General features: G+C 29.4%; 3 protein-coding genes and 2 long non-coding RNA genes across 7 annotated transcripts; 2 read left to right on the top strand and 3 right to left on the bottom strand.

Annotated features, from left to right (window-relative positions):
* Positions 1-769: 769 nt before the first annotated feature.
* Positions 770-2,928, bottom strand: LOC130670255 (protein lin-7 homolog C). The gene is made up of 5 exons (XM_057473557.1): positions 2,716-2,928; positions 2,526-2,567; positions 2,296-2,408; positions 1,463-1,708; positions 770-1,143 (listed from the first exon to the last, which is right to left on the bottom strand). The coding sequence occupies exons 1-5, from the start codon at positions 2,750-2,752 to the stop codon at positions 982-984; spliced, it is 600 nt and encodes a 199-aa protein (XP_057329540.1). The 5' UTR covers positions 2,753-2,928; the 3' UTR covers positions 770-981.
* A 683-nt stretch (positions 2,929-3,611) lies between these two features.
* LOC130670256 (chromatin complexes subunit BAP18) lies at positions 3,612-5,851 on the bottom strand. 2 transcript variants are annotated; one of them, XM_057473558.1, is made up of 4 exons: positions 5,481-5,618; positions 5,227-5,318; positions 4,410-4,508; positions 3,612-4,121 (listed from the first exon to the last, which is right to left on the bottom strand). In XM_057473558.1, the coding sequence occupies exons 1-4, from the start codon at positions 5,502-5,504 to the stop codon at positions 3,866-3,868; spliced, it is 471 nt and encodes a 156-aa protein (XP_057329541.1). In that variant the 5' UTR covers positions 5,505-5,618; the 3' UTR covers positions 3,612-3,865. The 2 variants fall into 2 exon arrangements, with proteins under 2 accessions (XP_057329541.1, XP_057329542.1); XM_057473559.1 differs by lacking the exon at positions 5,481-5,618 and adding an exon at positions 5,698-5,851 and having other exon boundaries at positions 3,613-4,121.
* Positions 5,561-11,462, top strand: LOC130670259 (uncharacterized). Its single transcript, XR_008990342.1, has 6 exons — positions 5,561-5,664; positions 7,494-7,867; positions 7,935-9,611; positions 9,703-10,375; positions 10,452-10,711; positions 11,027-11,462. It is a non-coding gene; the product is annotated as an uncharacterized LOC130670259 (long non-coding RNA).
* LOC130670257 (RNA 5'-monophosphate methyltransferase) lies at positions 7,234-9,042 on the bottom strand. The gene is made up of 3 exons (XM_057473560.1): positions 8,939-9,042; positions 8,623-8,805; positions 7,234-7,875 (listed from the first exon to the last, which is right to left on the bottom strand). The coding sequence occupies exons 2-3, from the start codon at positions 8,803-8,805 to the stop codon at positions 7,333-7,335; spliced, it is 726 nt and encodes a 241-aa protein (XP_057329543.1). The 5' UTR covers positions 8,939-9,042; the 3' UTR covers positions 7,234-7,332.
* Positions 11,463-12,353: 891 nt separating the features above from the next.
* On the top strand, positions 12,354-18,167 carry LOC130670258 (uncharacterized). Of its 2 annotated transcripts, XR_008990341.1 has the most exons (5): positions 12,354-13,870; positions 13,948-14,290; positions 14,483-14,956; positions 15,715-17,650; positions 17,758-18,167. It is a non-coding gene; the product is annotated as an uncharacterized LOC130670258 (long non-coding RNA). The 2 variants fall into 2 exon arrangements; XR_008990340.1 differs by having other exon boundaries at positions 14,483-17,650.
* The last annotated feature ends 7,566 nt before the right edge of the window (positions 18,168-25,733 follow it).

Raw genomic sequence — 25,733 nt, 5'->3', positions numbered from 1 at the left:
GACAGTTAGCTATAATAGCCGAGTAGTATTTGAATCGTCGACGAAATACCCGCGATTAAAACAATTGTAGACAATAGTGATTTCGGAAAAAGTATAATTGCAAAGCAGATAAGGCCTGAAAAACTAAATGATAAAATAGAATACTCGAAAAAATCTCTTTGTTATTTCTTTATTTTTTCAAACAATATATGTGTACTACAAGTAAAATAATATAAATGAATTACTGTAAGATAAAACAAATTTAGTACAGTCATAAATAAAAAATTTTATTTTTTACAAACAAATTTACATTTTTAAGTATTGGTAATAAACAAATTTTAATTTTAATGTCTTAATCATATTGACTGGGATCAATAATTATTTTGTCGTATATAATTATACTTTTTACCATAACTGCACCGAAAGTTTTAATTCTTGCCTCGTTTAGAAGACAGAAAGTCGTTATTTTCTTTCAAAAATGAATGATAAAAATTAGCGCATGTGCCATTCTTCCGGCAAACCGAGGCAAAAATTTAAACTTTCAGGTGTAGATCTGATAAAAAATTGTATACACACCACGGAAAAAGGTAGGATGTCTCAATTCGCGTTGCCACCATTAAACACGCGGGTAGACATGTCCTCCCTAGGTGTGTAATATACAATTTTTGAAAGGAATATTAAAATAAATTTAAAGAATTTAATTTATTCAAGTATTGATAAGTACGGGCGATAAACGATTAAATTCATTGTTTTTTTATTAATGATATCATTTCAACTTTGTTTTATTGACTAATATTTATTTTGATCACACATAATACATTGATATTAATAACACTATTAATATTTTTTTTTTAATATATTATATTCTAAATAATAAATAGTGCGAATGAAATGGAAAAATGTGTAATAATAAATGCAGATATATATAATAAAATTAATAAAAATGAATTATATATATATATAGATGAAGAATAGAGATAAAAGATAATTTAAAAATAATATTTATTGCACATGTTGACGCCTACTGCGAGCAGCTCGCTGTTTATCAAATCTCAATTCCATTTCTTCTAAAACTCGCGGTGTATAACGAACTACTAGTTTAACTGAATTTTGAGCTTGTTTTAGTAATTCAACAGCTTTTTCGTGATTTTCACCTTCAACGCACTGAAAAAATAATTTACATTATTTACTATTAATTAGATTATTAAAGAATCAAGTGTGAGCAGCAGTCGACCAAAAATTTTTTTATTTACAAAAAAAAAAAATGAAATATTTACAAAAAAAAAACTTTTTAAATTCTATGTGTATATTTTAAAATACTTTGCACACCTCAAGCGCGAAAGCGCTGAGGGTGCGTTATGATCGATCTATTTTTTTTTATATCATATAATATACGATTTTTTAATATAAACAATAAAAGTGTTGGTCGTGTGCCATTTCAGTATCACATATATATTAAAAAATTAAATGTTAAATAACTTACAACACCATTGACAGAAAGTAATTGATCCCCACGTTTTAATCCACCATGTCTGTCAGCAACACCTCCAGGAATAATTCTTGATATATAAATTGGTGAATTTTGTTCTTTACCGCCCATAACATTGAAACCAAGACCTTCTTCAGTCTTTGGTAATTCTACAACACGTGGGTGTGCATGTCCTTCACTTGCTGCAAACGCTGCTACCGTCGCTTTTGCAGTGGCTGATGCCCTTACATCTTGCGATCCCTTCAATAAATATTTTTAAAATAATTTCAATTAATTAAATATATAATTAATGTTTATTTTTTAAATTAGTGATTGAATTACAGCACTAACTTAAAATAAGTTATTAAATATTAGGGGTGTACGGATTGAATCAAATCAAATAATTCGGATTTTTGAATAATTTGATAAAATCGAATTATTCGTCAATTTTCAAATTATTTGTAATTTTTTAAATTATTCGATTCGAATCGAAAAAATTTTTATCAGCTTTCAAATATTTGATTTTTATTTAATAGAGAGCTTAGTTTCTAAAGTAACCAAGAAAATTTTTCGTAGATTCGTGTCTGAGCTCGTTTACCTCTGACTTTTTTTACTCTGACAATTTTAAGCCGTTCAAAAGATAATTTAGAAATTATTCAAGAACTTAGGAATAATTTGAAAACTTACGATTATCTCGGAAACTTTCGAATAATTCGAAGTTCGAATCGAATAGTAAGAGTCGAATGGATACGAATAATTCGTAAGTTCCAACTATTCGCACACCTCTATAAAATATTTATTTAAAAAGTATTTAAAAATAACTATGATTATTTTTAATTCATTTTTACCTGAATATCAACAGTTTCATAAACATGCTCATAAACCTCTCTCACAGCATTTAGAAAATCACTCTGCAATACTTTTTGTAAAGCTGCTAATTTTGTACTTGGCACTTCACCACCTACATTAATAATAATCACATTAGTTAATATATTACTCAAATAAATTATTAATAAACAATCAACAATTACAACAATAGTAAATCAATAAATAAATTTACAATAATTTAAATACATACTTTTTTGAAGTTTATCCAATAATTCTATTGCACGATCTACATCTAAAATTAAACAACAAAAACTATAATTATTAATAGAATTTAATTTCTAAAATATTACAATTAAAGGTCATAAAGTAAATAATAAAAAAAGAAAAAAAAAAAACAGTAATTGGAGCGAGTAATTTTTTAATAAAAAAAGTTTTCTTACCATTTTTCAGCGTAAGAGTTTCCGTAACTGATGCCATTGTATTTAAAAATCTGACTAATTATTAAATTTATTTATAAAACAACAAAAAAACACCAAATTGTCAAGGTGTGGCGCGTAATAGATCAAAAGTGGTTTCAGATGACAGTTTTTTTCCCATCCGTACTAAAAAGAAAAAATATCGCCATTTTTTATCTCGAGGACAATCACCAGAGTCCACTACTTGTTTATTCTCGTTGGGAATTCGACAGGTAAATTAGTTGCGCAGGTATCCAACATTGATTAGTAATTTAAGGTAGTTCAATCGCGACCTATTGCTTATTCTCTCACTCGCTATTACTTCCTCTTTTACTTGATACCGCTTACTCGCTTTTTCTCATTTGAAATTGTGAGACAGATTTCTTTGAATATTTATAACTTTTTTACTAATTGGTAGTATGATCATTTTTATGAGTGTAAATGTAGCAGACATAAGACAATTTTTAAATTATATATAAAAAAATTAAACTATTAAATTGATAAAATAAAAAAAAAATGCATGTACTGATTTTAGAATTTCCTACAAGTCTATTTTTGAATTTTTTTCTTAAAAACAATTTTTTTATTAATTTAAAATTTTAAAAATTGTCAGATGCCCGCCAACTTTACTGTCATTCATTTTTATAGATTTTTAAATTTTTAATTTTTTTTTTCTATAATCTGTTAGTTTTTGGAAAGATTCTTAAGCAAAATAATTTAATCTCACTTTACAAACGATCAAAAATTCTGATTTTTTAAAATTACATGCAGCACATCTACCGTGTTATCATATTTCAATTACATGAAATTCTTATGAAAACTCGTTTTGCGAGTGAACTACCTCAAGATATTTAATTTTAAATAAAGTTTATTGATTTAAAATTAAATAAATCTGCGTAATTGATAATATATTTTTAGTTTCATCCTTGTTACTATAAATAAGAAGTAATTAAATACTGCTATATATATTTAAAATTAATTGGAGAAATAATTACATACTTATGAATTTACCGACACTTACAATAAAACAATTTACATTAATAAATTTACTTTGTCTTAAGATCAATTTGTTTTTCTTGTATAAAAATAATGGATATTTAATTTTTTTATTAACTAATTAAATTTTAAAAAGAAGTTAAGACGCAACTTCTTCAGTGGCACCCTCGAATTCTAATTTAACTTGACATTCTTCAGGAAGTCCTTCAACATCAACTTCAGATTCGGTGGCATTTAACATATTTAATGTTACTTCCGCTGACGTATTCATTAATCCTTGATTAGTATTAACACTAGGTTGTTTTTTAATTTGAACATTCTGCTGTACTGGGTGTCTTATAGGTACACCAGCTTCTTCGAATACTTTTTTCTTCAAGCCTGTTTTTATTTGTGATCTAAAATAAATGTAAAAAAAAAATCAAAGTAAAATTATAATTAATAAGTGACGTAGAAAATTGAATGATGCTACACGTGACATTGTTTTGATCAGCTTTCCATTGGGAAATTTGAAATTATTGAGAGGAAAATTATTACGTTGAGTTTAATTTTCTAAAAAATCGCAGTTCGAGTTTATAAAGAGCGTCTGATTTGTTGTAACGAAACAACTTGAAAATAGGAAAAAGTTTGAATACAAGTCTGAAAATTTTTCAGATTATATTTTCTTATTAATTTTACCAACTTACACCGTTCGCCCTTTGATGTGATCACTTATTTTGTGTAAATCTTCGCTGAATGTCTTAACCGAGTGACGGAGCATCTCAATTTCCTCGTCAGTCCATTTACTGTATTAAAATAATAAAAATTTTGATAAATAAAAATAAACAAATCATTTTTTTTAACTCAAAATTAATAGCATTAAATAAATTTACTTCTGTTATTAAACATCATATAATTATTAATGATACTGAAGTCAACCGACGTCTAATAGTATTTAAATTTTTTTTCTAAACAACAAATTATAACAAAAAAATATTTTTTTAAATTGCACCTGTACTTTTTTTAAATTTCTACATGTGCATGTTTTTAGCCTTTTTTTTTTTGCAGTTGATTTAAAAAAAAAATTCAAAATTTTTAATTGTCTTGTAACTTTAGGATCATAATTATTAATGACCCTGAAGTTCGCCGACGTCTTACAATTTTTGAATTTTTTTTCCAACAAATGAATTACAAAAAAAAAAAATTAAAAATATGCACATGTAGAAAATTTAAAAAACTTTAAGTGCAATTTGTTGAAATATTTTTTTTTTAATTTATCTTTTTAAAAAAAATCCAAAAATTATTAGAAGTCGGCTAATTTCAGTATCATAATTATTATATCAATTACAATTTACAAATTTTCAAATATCGCGCCAAAATATGAGCGCGAAGCGTCCAACATGGCGGTTAGTTACGCTCGAAAAAAATACTAACCAAACAAAATTTACTTATCAATGTAAATAACACGATTTTTTTTTTTATAAATTAAAATTATCAAGATAAATAAAAATAATAAAAACATACCCAGCTGGTGAATCTGTGGTCGGATGTAGCTGCATCGTCAGCTCACCAAGTTTATTAAAAGCTGCACCGGCAGCCGTAAATATTTCTCCAACCTAAACAAATAAAATACATATTAGTTATTACTTGCAATAAATACATAAAGTAATAAAATTCAAGTTATTTAATAAATATATAAAATATCAGCGCGATTATTAAAATTTATAAATAGTAATTTTGAGTGAATAAAAAAAAATAAAACGTAAATATAACCTGACCTTTCTACCACTATCGACATCCATTTTAATTTAGCACAATATACAAAATAGTGCAAGCAACAAATTTAGGCGGGCTTTGGATGTATGACACGTGACTAACAATGGTGTGTGACAAAATGGTGGTGGTTAACAGTAGGATATTTAGAGAGTGGGAATTAGGTCCGGAAGTAGACCCGAATTCCAGGTAATTTATGTGTTCTTATCCTTATTTTCTTACCTTACTCGCTGAATTCATGACTATTTGCTGTAGTTAAACTTTACCACTACGAGCATTGATGACGGAGCATCATTCACTTCCACATATCACAATTTATTCATACAGTACGCGTCTGCCCTCTCGTGTCGTCTTTACAATCTCATTATTTTTTATTTTTTTATTTTTCATTTTATTCTCTGTCTCTATTCTTTCATGATTTAAAAAATATTTTATTAATGAACGTGTAGTATGTATATAAATTCATACACGTATGTGTAAATTCACGTACACGTAGATATTAATGCAGTAAATTATTAATTGATTCCTTATTGAAGTATTAGTAAATAAATGACTACTATCTGTAAATTGATTATTACAAAATTCTATTTTTAAAATAACTAGTTATTTTAAAAACTAGCACGAAAATTAAGAAAGAGAATGATAATAAATAAAAAAAAAATATAATTAAGTATCTATAGCTTACTATCGAGGTCAATTATTGAGGACAATATCGATTGAATAAAAAAAAAGTGATATTTAAACTTCATAAGGAAACTTTGAGGAAAGTTTTAAAATGATTGAACTGTAGGTGCCAAGATAAATAAATAAATTAAATTAATCGGCTGCCTAATTTCAAAACACAGTAACTGACAAAAATAAAATTTTTGAAATATATATTGAATTATGTTCGGTGCCGCGCTAAAATATTTACAGACAAATATCTACGGACCAAAATATCCGTAGACAAAATATCTGTGGTTGAAATATCCATAGTTACTAGATGAATTAAAGAAAAAATACTCATATTTTAATTTAATTTTGAAATTTAATTTCGTCAATTACTGGATTATTTTGAGCGTACTTGAGTGGGTGTGTTACGAAGTAGCGGTAAAAGACGACTAACCCCGAGTCAAAAAACAAATTCGAATTTAAGTCTCAAAGTTCTTAATGAGGTTTTGAGGATCAATTTAGAATTTGAAGATTGACAACAGTATAGAAAGTTATCCTAGTTTAGTCCTCAAAGTAGTAGTTATGACCAATTTTACAACTTTGAGGACTATACTGGAATAACATAATCTGGATTAGAGCCTCAAAATACTCAAAACATGAAGGAATAATTTTATCCAGATTTGAATCTCAAAAGTCTCATTCGAACTATTCTCTCCCCTCTCTTTTTCTATCTAAAATTTTCAAAATTCGCAATTTAACTTTTCATTCGTTGAGGATTTTGAGGTCTTAATTATAATTTAAAATCGATAAATTATTCACATTTAGACCTAATAGTTCTCATTGAGATTTTGAGTACTTAAGCAGAGTTACTTTCTGGACGGCAAATAAAACATTAAAGGAATTGAGGCTTTTGAGGACTAAACTAGAATTTGTTTTTGACTTCGGAAACCTTCGATTGAAATATAACATGTGTCTTTTTTAATATATAATTGATCCCTACTTTACACACACAATATTATTTCGGTTGGTAACTTCGTCTGCAGACATTTCGTAGTGTTTAAATTTTATCCATTGATATTTTCTCCGTAGATATTTTGTTACGGAATCATCATGTTCACTAGAAGTAAAAATTCTGAAATATCGATTTTTAAAAATTTCCCCTTTACTGTGTTTTTAAATTGGGCAGCCGAAATAATTATTTAAGAATTAATTTTTATTAAAAATCAAAAGTTTTCTACCCCAGCTATTGTCTTCGCTGATAGAAACTTTTTGAAATCCACATTTTTGAGTACAAATATCGACAATGTGTTTCTCCATATCGCCGGTTAATTTTAAAACATTAATTAATGTGAAATCTTGTTCACCAGAACGTCTCAATCTTCTTGAGGCATTTCTGTAACACTTCCATGGCTGCGGTTCAATAACAAGCATTTGGGTATACGAGCAAATGTCTTCCAAGAATTTAACAAGACCCTCGTCGCCGTGATTTAAATGAATCCACATTGTGATAGAAAAACAAAATATAACATCAAATTTATCTCTATCAAATTTTTTCAAGTAATTTTGAATAATATCATTTCTATTTTGAGATAACACAAAATCTAGGTATTCAAAAGTAATCGATTGATTAAAATTATTTTCACGTGCCCGTTGTATTAAAATGGGATCGAGGTCAATACCCAGTAAATTTATATCTGTATTTACTGTCAGATTATCTTGAAGAAATTTACGCAGTTCGATAGTGAGTTCCTGTAAACAAAATAGAAATGGAATTTTAAAAAATATATTTATGATTAAGTTTATTTCAGATACAAAATAAATATTAAAAAAAAAGAGCGAGACACTGTAAGACCTTGAAGATAAATCAGTGGCTGCAAAAAGAGGGTTCTTTATTTATAGACAAGATTGATCCACAGACGGCATGTTTCAAAAAATTTATAAAAAGGGACCGTCGTCATCATCATCCTTGTCGTTGTCTCGTAAACTGGGTCTCTGCGGCGAAGTAAAACACCCAAGTTGAAAGAAAGAAAGAAAGAAGGGCTCGAATATCCAGTGAAATAGTCCAGGTCCAGGCTCTATTTTTAATACACGACCACGAGCCGCCTCTGGAAGTGGTAACAGACACATTACATACCAGTCAGTCAGTCAGTCAGTCATTTAGTTTAGGATGTGGTGCTGGGTATGGCGCGTGCGTATGCTATATTGAGTAAAGAAAGAAAGAAAGAAAGGAAATAAGTAAAGCGGGAATGAGCAAATGACTAATTCCTGTCTAATCTAAATTTAGTAAAAAGAGTATAATACTACTCTGTTTTAATGGTAGTATATATGGAATCAGGATGCTGCGTACTTGGTGCAACCCAGCCTCTTCCGTCCGGTTGCAGCTGCTAGCTCTAGTATATACATATATTTATAAAAATCAACTAACAAGCCTGTTGATGATGAGACTAATTCTTTACTTTACTTTATCCTCCATAATACTCTGTATCCTCAACTCACCCCGGCGTTGCAGCCGACATCCAGCGCGATATATTTCCGGTCCGGATGTTGAGAGAACCACACGCCTTGCGGAAGTTGACAGATACGTTCGTTTGCCGGGTGAAATTTGTAATAATTGATAAAATTTCCATGCCGACTAGCACCCGGATCTCCATCACCACCAGCTTCATTATTTCCTTTCATCTTTTATTAGTATTAATTATTAATAAAATAATAATATTTAAATTAAAATGACCTGTAATGAATATGTATAAATGCATAATTTACAGTGTTATGATAAATAATGGCGATTAACAATTAAAATTGCAACAAATACCAGATGGCTAAATGTGTTGGGACATAGACGGGAACGGCGAGGCAGCCATACAACGCAGAGGCAAGTGAATGAGTCGAAAGAAATCCAATGAACATGTGAGTTGGCAACTGGTGCTGCCGACTGCCGAGAAACGCGGTAAATTTAAGCTTGCAACATACCTACGTCGACCCTCAAAGCAGTTGTGACGGACGCGTGTAGTCTAGAGTCTAGAGTTCTCAACTTATTGCTTGAACTGATCAGACTAAGACCTCCAACTATGCCCAGTGGAACACTGAACCGCAACTCTGGTGATGCAGAGTATGGTTACATGTTGGGTGGGAGAAGGATTTGCCAACAGCGGAAGGATCGCGGGATAATTCGCGAGTGTCCACGACCTAGATTGCCGCTGTATACTGGCCTTCTAAATGGTCCTTGGGGTCATGGTGGGCTTTAGAAATCACCACCAATGTACCTTCAGAGTCACATTACGTAGACCATAGACAATGACCTGATGATGCTTGAAAAAAAGGATCTATATCTTATTTCACTTGATATATTTTAACGGTCTCTACCCGTATCCACATCCAAGTCTACCGTCATATCGAATTCTTTCTGTTCTCTCCCAACTCAGTCCTTCAGTTTCTCAAAAATAAAAAAGATAAAACCAAAAGAATAAAAAAAACTCAAATAAAAGGTTTTGTATCCACAAAACTAAAATATAAAATTTAGAAATTCTTAAGCACGAACTGGACACTTATTATGTATCCTTATAAATATTTTTTCAGGTATATCAGAGAGCACGCGTGTCTACACGTGAGTCTATCGAACACGTAGTAATCAGAGAGATGAAGCAGAAAACCAAAGGCAGGTGCTGGACACACCGGTCCTTTCTTTCTCTCCCATATAATAAAATGCATCAACTAAAAGCCCGGAGATACTTTGATGTGATGCGCGTGTGCCGCACCCTGATGCTTTCTTTGGCTCTCTACATCTTTACAGTATACCCTTATGCTATTACATTTAATTCCTCAACTTTTTCGTCTCTCTTTTTAACTGACAGATGGGCAGCAATGTGATACGCCACGCAGCTTCAAACATTACAAAGATAATGAGTGAGGCTTCTTGTAAGAACGCGTGTACACCAGACTGTCAATAACTTTTAAAAGACAGACAAATATTGAATTTCCTCATTCCTGTATTAACGAAGAGTTTAACTGCTGCTTTACTTATATTACTAAATATCTACATTTATTTAAGCACGTACATATCTGCTAAAATTATACAAAAATATTCAACGATAATTTAATCTAAATATTTTATCATATGATAATACATTTTTAATTATTTTTTTTAATTTACACGCTGAATAAATTAAGCAAAAAAATTTTTAAAACCAAGTTAAATATAAACGAAATAATTTAAACGGGATGTATTTACCATTGAAGCTAGAACGGAAGGGTAAATATTTTTAGATAGTACAGCTGTTGAGTTTTCCTCGTCTCGTTAATAGTTTACTTAAATTACCGGTTTCCAGGTACAATGAGTAAGAAGAAGAAGAAAACGGACAAGAAAAAGATAAAAAAAAAATTTTAACATCTAAGTTTAGTTCTGTCTGTAATAAACTTCCGGGAGCCAGCATAAGGTGACCAACATCCTGGGCTTTGATGATTTGTGTTTTACTCTGAGTAAATCCAACCTTTCCGGATTTTAGTCTGGCTTTTACTTTAATACTTTATTATAATAGCAATCGGATTGAGCGTAGAAGATTCGGTTGTTACAGGCAGGTACATGCGGGTAAGAACCTTAACTATTCTCTGTTAGTCCTTTTAAATCTTATGATCTCTTTGTCCTCGAGTTTTAGATGTTTTTATAGCTCTTGCGTGTATTTTTACAAATAAATTCAATTGTTAGTTTACTCAACTGCAACGACAGCCTTCTTTTATGAGTCCATGGTCAATATCTATATTCTACTCGGTGATAAGTAACACGTATAGTAGTAAAATCAACGTCATATTTACCGTTAATGTTTATGCAGTACATAAAAATATATATTTATTTATAAATATATCTTCATTGACATATACGTCATTTTATTTTTTCTTTTTGCAGATAGTCAGTATTTTTGTGAATAAAATATTCTTATTCTGCCGGTGGTCCGGATGCTTTGGTTGTCATTGAAATACATTGAAATAGTCGTTTAGACATAACGGCGCTTGGTGGTGGTGATGGAGACAATTCATTGGGTTTCCTCTTTTTGACATATCGAACAGAGACTTAAACGACAGCGGATGCAGTGACAATAGAAACTTTTGCTTACCAAAGTGAAAAGTCAGTACAGTACCCAGTAGCGGATACGACACGTGACTTCCGGATATAATCCGGATATATATTTACATATGTATATTAGGGTGCTTCGTTTGAACCGACTATTTTTTTTTTTCGCTCCCATCCCGAAATTTTGTTGGAAGTACTCAAAAAAAAATTCCCTGAGAGTTTGAGCCCTTAAAATTAATATTAAGTACTCGAACACAGCGTGTGAAGATTTCCCATTTAAAATACACGTAAACTTTGGTTTTTATTTTTTAAACTTCTATAATTCCGCGGCATTTTATGATATCATCTCGCCCAAAGTCGGGATTTTTTCAGAATTAAATGTACTACAAAAGTGCCCGGTGTCGCGAAGTCGTAACTCATACGGGTGGGGTAGTACGGACCGCTAAACCGAACTCTTTCATAGAATTCTTGTTTCTTTCTTATTATCTCATAAGCATAACAAGACCTACAGAAAAATTGTGAAGAATGATTTTATAGGAAATTTATTTTCCTACAAAAAAGGTCCTTAGCACCGAATTACTCAGATTGATATTTTCTGAGATATTAATTATTGAAGTTTGAGTAGCATTGAATTCCCATAAAATGTCAAATCAAATCTTAGAAAATATTGATTTTTTATTTGACTAATATCTCAGAAAATATCAATCTGAGTGATTCAGTGCTAAGGACCTTTTTTGTAGGAAATTGAATTTCCTATAAAATTGTCATTTGCATTTTTTCTGTAGGTCTTGTTGTTTATGAGATAATGAGACCAAAAACAAGAATTCTATGAAAAAATTCAGTTTAGCGGTCCGTACTACCCCACCCGTATGAGTTACGACTTCGCGACACTGGGCACTTTTGTAGTACATTTAATTCTGAGAAAATCCCGACTTTGGGCGAGATGATATCATAAAATCCCGCGGAGTTATAGAAGTTTAAAAAATAAAAACCTAAGTTTATACGTGTATTTTAAATGGGAAATCTTCACACGCTGTGGTCGAGTCCTTAATATCAATTTTAAGGGCTCAAACTCTCAGGAAATTTTTTTTGGAGTACTTCCAACAAAATTTCGGGATGGGAGCGAAAAGAAAAAAATAGTCGTTTCAAACGAAGCACCCTAATGTATATATATATATACTAGGGTACTAGAAAAAAAATTTTAATTTTTTAAATTTTCCCTCTCATTATTCGAAAAGTTGGTATAGAGTAAAAAAAAAAATTCTCATCAAATTTTAGCTCCAGAACTTAAATTTAAGGGGTAACGTGAACTGATTTTCAATTCAATTTAATTAACGGACAAAAACTGAAAACCTAAAATAGAGAGTCTTTGGCGTTTTTTAAAACCTTAAGGGAGGAAGTTGGTCTGAGATACAAAAAAAAAAGAGCATATTTTTGTGATTTTTTCAGAGTACCTTCATTATTAAAATTTTAAAAATTTGTGACATTATTAAGCATCATTCCAAAAATATTCTGCTAAATTTTCATAAAAAAGTATTGAAAAATAAACCAGTGGTAGTGGGGAGAGCCGAGTCACCTCAATAAAAAAAGTCTCCATGCCGTAGGCAGGATCTCATGACTGCTTCACCTGAAATCAAAAAACCAAAAAGGTTTCTTTAGTACAATAAGCTTATCTTGGATTTGAACCAAGGATTTCTTTTTTTCAATAACTACTTATTTTTTAATTAATTAAAAGGAGCAATTTTCGGCAAAAATCAGAGTATTTTGATTGCACCTTTACCAAAAATTCAAAAATGAATATTTTGTTTATTCCTTCGTTCAAATCCAAGAAGAACTTATATACTAAAGAAATTTTTTTGGTTTTTTAATATCAGATGAGACAGTCATGAGTTATCCTGCCTACGGCATGGAGACTTTTAGTGATTCGGTTCTCCCCACTACAACTGGCTTATTTTTCAATATTTTTTTTATGGAAATTTATCAGAATATTTTTAGAATGATGCTTAACAATGTCACAAATTTTAAGAATTTTAATGAAGAAGGAACTCTGAAAAAAAAATATGCTCTTTTTTTTGTATCTCAGACCAGCTTCCCCCCTCAACAGAGGGCTAAAAATTTCATATTTTCAAAAACTCTTATTCGTCTCCGAGAAAAATCGTTTTAAAATTCTCATTTACTCTACGAGTGCAACAAAAATAGTCCCGTTTATTTTTCTGAGTGTGAGAAAGAAGTCCGGTGACGTTTCCCTTTAAGTTAAGAGATTAAGAATAACCGATGCTTTTTCAAATTTTTCTTTTCCTGCAGCGAATGTTATTTTTTCGCAAATAAATGATCCGAAAATTTCACCTTAAATCATCAACGTTAAAATTGTTTTTCAATTTCTACCAATGACTCTGTGTCCCCTTTGATACCTTATCAAAACGTGGGAATGTTTATATAGACGAATACACATATATGAATTTATATATATGTATTCTTAGTTGTACAAAACATCAGTGTTATGAAGATATTGTTCACGTGAACGTGAATAACTGAGTGAATATTACACATATTGTCATTTAGCAGTGGGGGAGCTTATCTCTTGGCTTGACGATAAATTTGCTCGATTGCGACGCCGTATAATAATTAGTCACGTGGCCTCGATGACGCTTTATTTCTATGTCGAAAAAAAATCACCAGGTAATTAATTATAAATATGATTCAGTTAAATATATTTTATTTATTCAAGATTTATTGCTAAAAAATTTTAATTTCAGGACCTAAAAACTAAACGTTGTTAAATTTTATGAGAAGGTTTTTGTTAAGTTTTTAGCTCCTTCATAATTTTACATCTTAAGCCAACGGGGTTTCGTCAGTGACTTCCTTAATCTGTCTGTTTTATTTAGCCATAAGCTATAAACTAGACAAAAAAAAAGATTTGTATCAATAGACATAATAACGACAGAGGATTATATATAAACATATATTTGCGAAATTAAAAAAAAAAACTGTCTCTGACCTCGAGGGCCCTCTTAATTCTCAGGCAATTCATCTTATTTGCCAGAGGGCCTTCGTTTTTGTGGATGATCAAATCGATTGTAGACCTTGGATACACTCTGGGTAAAATGACGCAATTTTTAACTCACTACCTTTTGCTCTTTTGCGTGTATTTATACACATGCTAAAGATATTATTCATGTGTCGTATACATTTATATTCGTACAGACATATATACATACATTAATACAAGTATATACACGTATATATTTATGGAAGTATATGTATATGTAGTTAATGTATCTTGATCTACAGCGAACGTGTGAGCACATCCGGTCGTAATCCACCTAAAATCTGCCGAGCCACATTCTTCAATGATTTTACAATCGCCAGGTTACAAAATTGACTAAAAAAAAAATCATTTTAACAAAAACGAAAAAAGAAGAAAAGAAGAAATACAATAAATAAAATACGAAATCAAATATAATTATAAATATTCATTATTCAAATTATATATATATATATTTTTTTATATTATATATTTAATGAATGAAATATTTAATGAATAAAATTAATGGCCTATTAAATTATTATTATCAAATCGATATATAATAAATTTATTGGGAGGGGGTGGCAAAGTCTCCTCGTTAATCGCCGGTATGTGTAATGTTGTTTTTAAAAACTCGTTGAGACGGTTAACGAGTGTAACTGGGTCGTGCGACAAGACAAGAGTATATACGTGAATTATTGCGCTTCAGAGGAATCGTAAATGAATTATTCTTATTCGTGGTAACTAAATAGAGATGTAGAAATGAAAAAATAAGGTAGAAAAATATATAAAGACCTTGGCTGCTATATATTATTCTCAGTGGTTTACAATTTTTGTTATATTATAATAAAAATCTTATATTAGTTCTAAAATATAAAAAAAATAATAATAATAAAGAAGTAAAAAAAAACTAATAGAATTATAAAAGTATATAAATAAGATAGAAAGATGAAAAAAATAAAAAACGTATGAGTTAATTCTTTTAGCTTTACTATTTGCTAATTCATTATTACGAAATAATGAATATATATCTCCGTTAAGAACATCACACAAGACGATTTAAAATGTGGTCATATATTCGTTTATATGTGTGTATATATTAGTGAAACATACTGAAATAATATTTTTCTTCAACCTTCCTCAATTCTATTTCGATCAATCATAATAATTTTGCGTCACATGAATATATTTATAAAAATAAGTAAATAATAAAAATATATGTAAAGTTTAATATAATAAAATAATTAAAATAAATATGGTGACGAAAAAGAAATACGTAGGGATAAAAATAATATTAAAATAAATTCTCTTCTGATCTTATTGCGAAATCAATTTTTTTTCCACTTTATTATTTTTATATAACTAATAAAAAATATAATCTTCTTAAATACAATATCATACAGTATATTTATCATCTTATCATGTCATTTATATATTTTTTACTCTTTAAGATAGTGATAAATGATACAGTATTAATGTTATAATGTTTATTTCTTAGGCTAAATTAAATAAATGATGAATGCAATGTCAGGAAATGGCGACAGTGAAACAGCAGCAACTGCAGGAGAGTTTTTTTTTTAAAGGCAACGATGATGACGAAGACACGAAGACGGCGAAACATTAACTGTGTATTGCGAGTTGATGATGGGGATGAAGAGTAAGAGGCAGAAGGTTGCGCCAGGTCCGCCCAGTACAAGTTAAAGCTATTGCAGATATTGCAAGTGTCGAGAAGACAGACACAAAGAGTAAAATAAAAATAAAAAAAAAAACGAGTTAAATAATGAGACAGAGAACGAACAGAAAACGAATATAACTTTGAATTTCTCGGTGTAAATCTTGGTGGTAAAAATTTACTCAGACTCAAAGAGAATATTTGTACTTAGGGAGAGAAAAGAGGGCAGAAAACGTGTCGAATTGACGGTTATAGTGACGATAATGATGGAGTAGTCGTAGGCGCAGACTACCGTGGGGTTGATGTAAAATAATAAGAAAAAAGTATTAAAGATAAAAGAATATAAATAATAAAACAGTAGGAGGGAAAATACAACACGGGGCACCTGATCCGTGGCCTTCCTTTATGACCGTCACTCCCAGTTGCGTGTATATATTACATATATTGCTAAGAAATGTTGCTTATATACTCTACTACTACTTTTTCTCTTCATATATATATATATATATATATATACACATTAATGTATGTACGTATATGTAAGTATATACTATACATATATGTATAAAACCACACACTATGTCCTCCAAAGTCTTGGAGACCTCTCGATCAAAAAAGGTCTCGGTATCTTGCCCCGGATTGTATGGCTGTGCAACTCGGTCGGACTGGCGCAATAGTCCCCTGGTATCTTGCTGGTTACTACTGACACGATCATGTCATCAGCCAGCTGTAACTGACATTAATGATGTCGTGTTAAAACATTATATGCGTCGATTTGTCTTTACTTTTAAATATACATATACACATACTCTTATTAATACACATACAGTAAATTTTACTCATCTAAAACAAACACTTATGTCATTCACTGATCCTCTTATATTTGCTGTTATAAAAATCAACCAGACAATAATAAAACAAAATTATCTTTACGCAAATATATAAAGGAATGTTTGATTAATTTAAAACTGCGTATATATATAATATATCACGCACTCTGAGGAAACGTTAATTAGTACATACATATATATAAAATATATATAAGATGAATTCATAAGTTAATTTAAATCAAAAAGCTTTTAAATATTACGGAAGATAAAAAAAAAAATTATCAGTATCCATGTATGGATATTAAATATCCTCAACTTATAATCAGTCATCAAAATCCATGGACGCGGCCTCTATATTAATGCTTTTACCTCATCGATAGACGCTTATTATAGTCACCAAAGTGAGTCATTTTTATTACTATCAGATGATGCTAAACTACACGTCAGTATTCTAGGACACTATCAATTTATATCATATATATGCATATATGATTTATATTTAATTGTGATAATAAAAATAAAAAAAGATGTTTAATAAAGTTAAACCCACACCAGTCGTCCAGTTTTATTTAACTTCCTGTTGTCCTCTATGTCGTGTCCTGTATGTCAAACAGGCTTGCCAGACAAACATCAGTTGTCTAAATGTTGACCGGACGTATTCAAAAGGTGCATACTTATTTGTACGAAGGAAGCCTCCAATGGAAACTAAAGAAAAAAGAAGAGGACGTGTGTGGGAGGTCAAACTACCTCGGGATGACCTCAACTGATGCAGGATACACACGATTCATGCCCTTTTACCCTCCTCTTCTGTATTCTTCTCCATAAAATCTTTTCTTCTCGAGGCAAGCTGCAACGAATACAATATATGTATATAATGAATATACAACACATCACACAACAACAGTAAATGCGAATAAAGAACGATGGATTGTGTGTGTGTGAATATATACATATATATTTATGTGTATGTTTTAAATGTATAAAAGCAAGCAAGAAAACAAGCGCGTGGCAGCGTAATTACATATCCGTTTCTTTGCAGACTGCCCTGAGGGTTCTCTTTTTACTTCGATTTATGGTGTACCGCCTGGTTAGCTTTGAACGTTGGGTTGCTCTCTATCGTGGGTGTGGACCGATACGTATTTATACTGATGACTAATTGTCTCATCTTTGGAACCGAAAAAACATTAGTTTCATAAGTCATCGTTTTCTTTTTAAATATTTAGATATTTTTTAGTGACAGTTCAGCCAAGAAGTAAACAGGATATGATGCTCTTGCTCTTTTAGCTGATAATAGCGTCAGTATCTGCTGTTAATTAAATTATAATGTTGTTTTTTCTCACTAGTAGTAGTAATCATTTGTAATCTTTAATATTGCAACATCTTCTTACTCTGGGATATGTTATAGCTATTATAAGTTAGTTTGATTTTATAATATGTTTTGACATTTCATCAGTGGAATAAAAAAAATTTTTTAAAATAAAATTAAAAAAAAACTCATTTTTATATCTTACATTTTAATATATATATATGAATGATAGAAATATTGCGTATGATAATTCATTAATAGTCATAAAAAAAAATCATGTTATCTAGAAAATTTTATTTTATCAGTGAACCAATGAAAATTTATCTATTGTAAATGTATGTATATATAAAAGTAATCAGATAAATGATACATTTTTATGCAATTTATAAACCGGCTGAATAATTTTAAACAGTTCACTGACTGACCAGAGGCGCGGTAGCTGGACATGTACTGAGGCAATAAACGCACACTTTTAAATAAAATTTCTTGATATATGTACATATAAATTTTATATTGACATACAAATCATGTATATTAGTATGTCTATATTATCCAAGAAGTATATGCTAATGTTTAAACAAAGTCATTGGTGAATTAGTTTCGACTACATCAGCATACAGCCACTGTCATGTGACATTTAAAACCGCGTATTTTCCAAGGATTCACATCTTCAGAATAATTAAATTAGCAAAGTACTTTTTATTTATCAGCTTAAACATTAAACGTTTTTGAGAACAACCGGCTGTGAATATTAAACCTGGCTTACATCCGCATAAAATATTACCACACATACTTATTGTATTAAATATATAAATCCTTGAGGATGAGAGCATTTAGCGCCGATGACACCTAATGAACTGTGGTTGTTTTCTAACGCCCGGATGTATTTGTCACTATGTGAATCCCCTAGCTTTATGTCTAGGCGGCAATCCATGAAAGTGTCATTTAGTAAACATTAAAAACCAACGGACGTCACGGTGAACGGACGCTTGCTGTAACCTCGTACGAGGTCATATGTACTCTATACTATAACTATATATGTGTACACATAAGAAATACCATCCTGTCTTTTGCTACTTCTAGTTCTCAAAATTGTATATAATTATTGTAAGTTTACTATACAAATAACTTTTTTTTTTTAATAATTTAATTATAAAAAGTATATGGCTCGTCAATATAATCAACAAAGTTAAAACATTATGTATTTTATTTAAAGTAATAATATATAATTTATTAAATGACAAGATATATTAACAATTAATTGTTTAGTTGATATACAATATTATATTACTTGTGGAAACTGCAGCAATTCTCTCTAATGATTACACCATCATACAGGAATGCGGCCGACTTATCGACAAACGCCTTCGCTCATTCGCGATCGCCTGAGGATTATCGTCTTGTAATGATAGAATCAGTAATATTGGCTATCGCTAAATTTCCTAATAATTTCTGTATAAGAGTATAATAATCGCAATAGAAAATAAACAATAACACATGGGTAATTCCAGCATATATTTTTTTCGCACTCTTCAAACATGTAATTTCTAATGAGTAATGAGTGTAATGACTAATTGATTTTATTATTTTGACTGATTAAAAATAATTTTTTTTTTTTTTTAATTCATAACTCAATGCACTGATAGAAGGATTTTTTAGCATTTAAAAAGATTCATTAATATTTAAAGAATCACTTTTTTGTATTTAGGGGAGGGTGGGGCAGAGCGGTCCCCCTAAGCCAATTATTACTTTTTGTGGCTTTCAACCATAAGATCACTTTACTTTTGTCCTATTTCGAACAAATTTATAGACATTTTGCCAAAATTCTGAAAAAAAACAAAATTTTTTTTTGTGGGGCAGAGCGGCCTGCCTCCAAAAAATTAAAAAAAAAATTTTTTTTTTAATTGTTTTCATCATTAAGAATGTATTTTTTTCTCTTGACAACTATTTTTGGTTTATATTCCTCGAAAAAAATTTTTTAAGGTGTAATACATCGTTCACTCTCGATTACCTTAATTACTAATTGTTATTTAATAAAAAAAAAAAAAAACAATTCTATAGTTTTACTTTATTTCAAAAATTTATCAACTAAGAAGAAAAATTTTATTTTTACGAATTTTTAGTGACCAAATTTGCCTCTTACAAAGAGAAACGGCCGAAAAATATTAAAAAATAACTTTTTCGGAAGTTTCGGCTGGTCCATTTTGCCCCAGGTGTTGTGCGTAGAGCTAGAAATGTGGAATTATAATCATTTTTTTTTAATTTGACGATAAAATATGAAAAAGTCACTTTTTCAAAATTTTGGGCTTGTTCATTTTGCCCCAAATGTCATGCGTAGGGGTAAAAATGCGCAAACATATCGGATTTATAGTAATTAGTCGAAAAAAAAAAAAAATTTTTTTTGATCAAAATTTCAGGGGGGCCGCTCTGCCCCACCCTCCCCTACTCTCTAAACATGAATTAGTGAAAATAAGTGAATATTCACTAATCCCAAGTGCAAATCGAACCACTAATTCCTAAAAGTGGTTCGATTGGCACTCTAAATTAGTGAATATTCACTTATTTCTGTTTAGAGAGTAACAAATATTTCTTAAACAGTAAACAATATTTGTTTCATACAAAAAAATGATGTGAAAGAAATGATTTTTTACTTTCTCAAAATGAATCAGTAAAAAGTGCTGCAAATCAGTGAATATTCACTGTGAATCAGTCCCAATTATACCATGAATACCTGATTGAATCAGTGATATACTTGGGACTGTTTATGCAGTAAATATTCACTGATTGCTCTCTAAACCTGAAATAGTGAATTGTCACTAATTCAAAGTGTATATTCACTATTTACCACAGCTAAAAGTCGACCACTTGGAATTAGTGCATATACACTCATTTACCCAGTGATTTTAAAAAGTAATGTTTTACATCTACTGTGTAAAAAGTAAAATTTTCACTATTTATACATAAAATTCACTTTTTTCCAGTGAATTAGTTCATCACTGGGAAAAACAGTGAAAATTTAACTATTTCAAGTTTAGAGAGTGGAGTACTTTTCACTGATTAATTTTGAGAGAGTAAATATTAAGAAATTTTTTTTAAATGCTAAAAAATCCTTCTATCAGTGTGCTATAGATAATTTTTAAATGTCTCAATAATTTGACTTGTGTATTTTTCCCTAAATTCCATAGAATTAAAAAAAATTCAACTTGTTATAATTTTTACACAGAAAAAACGGATTTCTTAGCGCAAAAATTTTTTACCTCTTCAAGAACATTTTTGCATTATAAATTGAAAACAAAAATTTTTTAATGGTGAGAAAAAATTTATTGGGGGGAGAAAAAAATTCTTGTGCCAAGAAATTTTTTCTAGTCTTAGGAAAATTTTTGTCTTCAATTCATAATGAAAAATATTTTTTGTGCCAAGAAATCCTTTTTTTCTGTGTAGAGTTTTGTGCTAGGAGTATTCTTATAAAATGTAAATTTTATTTTACTTTTTTATTATCATTAAAAAAAAACGAGTTCTCTGATAAAGATAGGACATACTTTTATCCATAAATCTACATAAATGTAATTTATTTAAATATTTCGAAATAAATGAAAAGGAAAAGTGATAAGCAATCTAAAGATTTCACACTGTTGATAACAATGATTATGATGATACGATTATATACATATTGACGTGTCCTTATCGTCACGCGAAACTTTAGCATTACTTGTCATTGCTCTTATGACTTATACGAGCACCTGGACATACATATGTTATCCATGGTAGTTGTTATTATATGAAAAGTCAATGCGTCCCACGACTAAGAGGATGAGACATAAAGGCTGTGAGAATAAGCTTTGTAAATACGTTACCGGAAGTGTTACCGTGGGCTTCTATTTCCCGCTACTCGATGTCTTACTGTACATTTTTTTGTTTAATTAAATACTTTTCTTTATCATGGCTTTGTGTTGCTATTCTTATCCATTCAAATAAATTAAGTTTTAAATTAATAATGACGGAGGATGTTTTTACCGTCAGCATAAATCGTAACGTTTAACTACTGATATTTCTATACACATATATTTGATAAGCTGTATATATATATTTACGGATTTTATTTACTTTTAGGTTTTTTTTAAACTATTAAAGCTTCTTTATCAAATGGAAAATAAAATAATTATATATTTTTTAAAACTATCGGATAAATTTTTTATTGCAGTTAAAATAAAAAAAAATATGTGATAAATATGAAATTGATATATGAAAAAATAATAAAATTGTGAATTGAAAAAAAAAAAAATAATAATAATGAATTCATGATTATACATTAACGTTTATAATATAAACTGTAAATTTTTATTGATCACAAGAAATATATATATTTGTAACATTAACATTACAAATGAATGTTATCTAATTTTATCTATACGTCAAAAAATAAAAAATGATCTATTGTGAAGTGCTAAAAAAAATTTCAAACACAATTTGACTAAATATTTGATAGTTAAAGTAAAAAAAATTGATAGTACAAATATATATAAAAAATGGTAATCTATATAAATATGTAATTTAGTATAAAAATACATACATATGTTTTAAATAATAGATTTGGTGAAACAAAATTAAAAGTAAAAAAAAATTATTATGTACACAAAAAAAATATATATCTCAATGTCATTGAACTGATTGCGATGTTATAAAGCCTTCAGGGCCTCTGGCTCAATTTTTGCCAGGGCAGTTTTACGCAATGTGAAATTAATATTGCGATTTGGAAACTGGCCGGCTTGAAAACAAGTTTGCTCTTTACTCATTTAGCCACACTAAAAGTAAAGGTGGAAACCATTGCCGAAGCAACCATCTGAAATTATATAGTAATATAACATAATATATATAGTGCTCGAGTAGACTTTATGGGGATTTGCAAAATATCTTTTCTCTTTCTTTCTCTCATTTCTTATCTAATCATCGTCTTTTCACTTTTTAATATTACAAACTTCTCATTACTCGCGTATACACACGACCAAATAATCCCTGATGGTGACATACGCAGCCCTGTGATGAAACTTTAATAAATACACACAAGTACTCTCTTTTTCTCTGTCTCTCTCTTTTACTTTTTTTATTCATAGGCCAATATTACGCCAACATGATTGACTTTACATTCATTTAAAAGACTTTCTTTAATTTCTTTTTATTTTTAACTGTCATTACAGCATATATACATCCTCTATTAATTTCTCTTATTCTTTGCATTAAAAAAAAAAAAAAATTATAATAAATTGTTATAACAATTCTAATAGTTCTATAGAACAATTTATTCAAATATTGTTATCATTAAAAAGTAATAAATTGTATAATTAGAAATTAAGAAGCGATAACACTCATTATATTTCTCATTATTAATTAAGTGTAACGACAAATTATAATAGGACACATTTTGTAAATAAACGAAAATTATCAAGGCAATAATTCGGATTCCCAATAGAATATATATATATATATACATATATTTTAAGTAACCATGGTAACAAACTTGATTATATCAAAGCTGGTGCTCGGGTAATCTCGACCTTGGTGCCGTCGAACCTAGAGTACACAGAGCATGCTCAAGAGCATGTACAACATACGATTGTCTACACATATGTGCATATATACAGACATACACCTATATACATATGAAAGTAAAGCTTAAAGAGTATAAGATGTATATTGTATGTATTGTATTCATATACTACATATACTGTAATTTATCTTAATACACAGTATGAAATAATTAAAATTTCGTCATCTAAATGTGTGTGCGACGTCTCTGTACGTCACAAAAACCCGTCGACGATATAATTGCAATTGGCCGCGCCTACGCAACATCAAAATAAACTCAAGATATATGAAATTGGCGTCTAATATAAAACGTTGACTAATATGTCAGGGGTTTGGAAATATTTACTCGCACCACGATCCAACTATGTACTATGCAATCGTGCACGACGTATATATACATCTATATCTATTTAATGCAAGTTTACTTGCATTGTCTATTATAAATATGTACTCCATTTTTTAAATATTATTTCAAATATTTTAAATTTGATTTTTAATCTAAAATTTTATAATTTTTGTTTAATCAATTGCTAAAGATATATCATTTACATTCTCAATATATGTATATATATTTATTTATTATTGTTTTCTTTTTATTAATGAACGATGACGGCGGATGTGACGATCGGTATTAAATTCCATTTTCATATTATCAACTGCGTCATCGACTGTGCACATCCGGTTGACTATACTTATGTTTACATTCCGTAGCCAAATAATATGTTTTTCCTCAACGGTTTTATGTGCTTTAGGTTTTTGTTTGTTGATATACAATGATACGATATTGCGAGGCTTTAATATAATATATGAATATACAAATTCATAAATATACATCAGGTTGTGTCATATCGGGTATAGATATGATGATGCATGGTGAGGAAAAAACGGTTGCGCTGTGTTAAGACAATTTGTGCAATATATATGTCTACATTGTGATATATGTACATATATTGCAATCTACTGTAGCTATATTGTCACTTACAGTTACTCTGTCTTCTCCGACCAATCATATTTCATTCACGATATTTTTCCTATGAGTAAATATATTAATATATTCAGTCTTTGATAATTCTTTTTCAATCACAATAAAAATATCAACATCTACAGGTAACCTTTTAATTTACTTATATATAATGAATATTTAAAATATTAACTTCGATTATTTGAAGGCAATTGAGGTATGATAACATTTTTTAGGTTTCAATAACACGTAATTTTTTTTCAACTTGATGACTAATTACTAAATCAATCTTTTGGAATTTAAAAATAAATTTTTGACTTAATCTTCAAAAACGATTAGTAATTATTAATTACTAATTAATTATCAAATTGATTCTTAACTGCAAATAGAACTGTTGAAAGTATGACAATATTTGACCTGAATTACCTTCTATTCGTTTATAAGATCGAATATTAATTAGTACAGTACATTCTTAAATAATATGTGTTAATTAATGACATCCTAGTGAGAAAAGAATTTATAAAAACCAAATTATAAAATCAAATCACAAACTTTTTATCTATTGATTTAAATTAAGACCTCATCAAAATTCTTAATCTTTCTACAAAAACCTTTTTCAATAATCATTACATTACTCATTACCCTAAAAAAAAATTCAATTGACCTAAAATAAAATAAAAGTCTTTCAGACAGTTTTAAAATTTAAACATTTAATTAAACTATTAGATCTCAAAGTTAAATAATTTAATAAATAAACGTAATCAGGGTCACTATAAATTTAACAAAACATTACTTCCATTTGATCTGAAAGCACCACGTAAATCAGCATAATATAGTATATATATCATAACGTGTCCATGAAGAGCATCGTATCATCAGTAAATCGTCTACGTGGTGTCACTCGCGTTAACCCACGTATGCCAGATAATTGTATATCCTCGCAATATGTATCAGTAGCCTATACCGTACCCTAGAACCAATACATAAAAATTACATACATATATTTCACACATTCATAAATTAACTTACACATCGCCATCCGTACTTGTCATTTTTGCTCTACACGCATGCGCGTTAGAATATGTACATCACACATGTCCGCATATATGTATACAGGCATATATATTTCAACCACCAGTTAATCTAGTAGTGATACAAACTAACA

Source organism: Microplitis mediator, chromosome 6 (assembly GCF_029852145.1).
Source record: "Microplitis mediator isolate UGA2020A chromosome 6, iyMicMedi2.1, whole genome shotgun sequence".
NCBI classification, from domain to species: Eukaryota; Metazoa; Arthropoda; class Insecta; order Hymenoptera; family Braconidae; genus Microplitis; species Microplitis mediator.
Note: the sequence above shows the minus strand (reverse complement) of the source record. Positions and strands in the feature narration are given on the sequence as shown.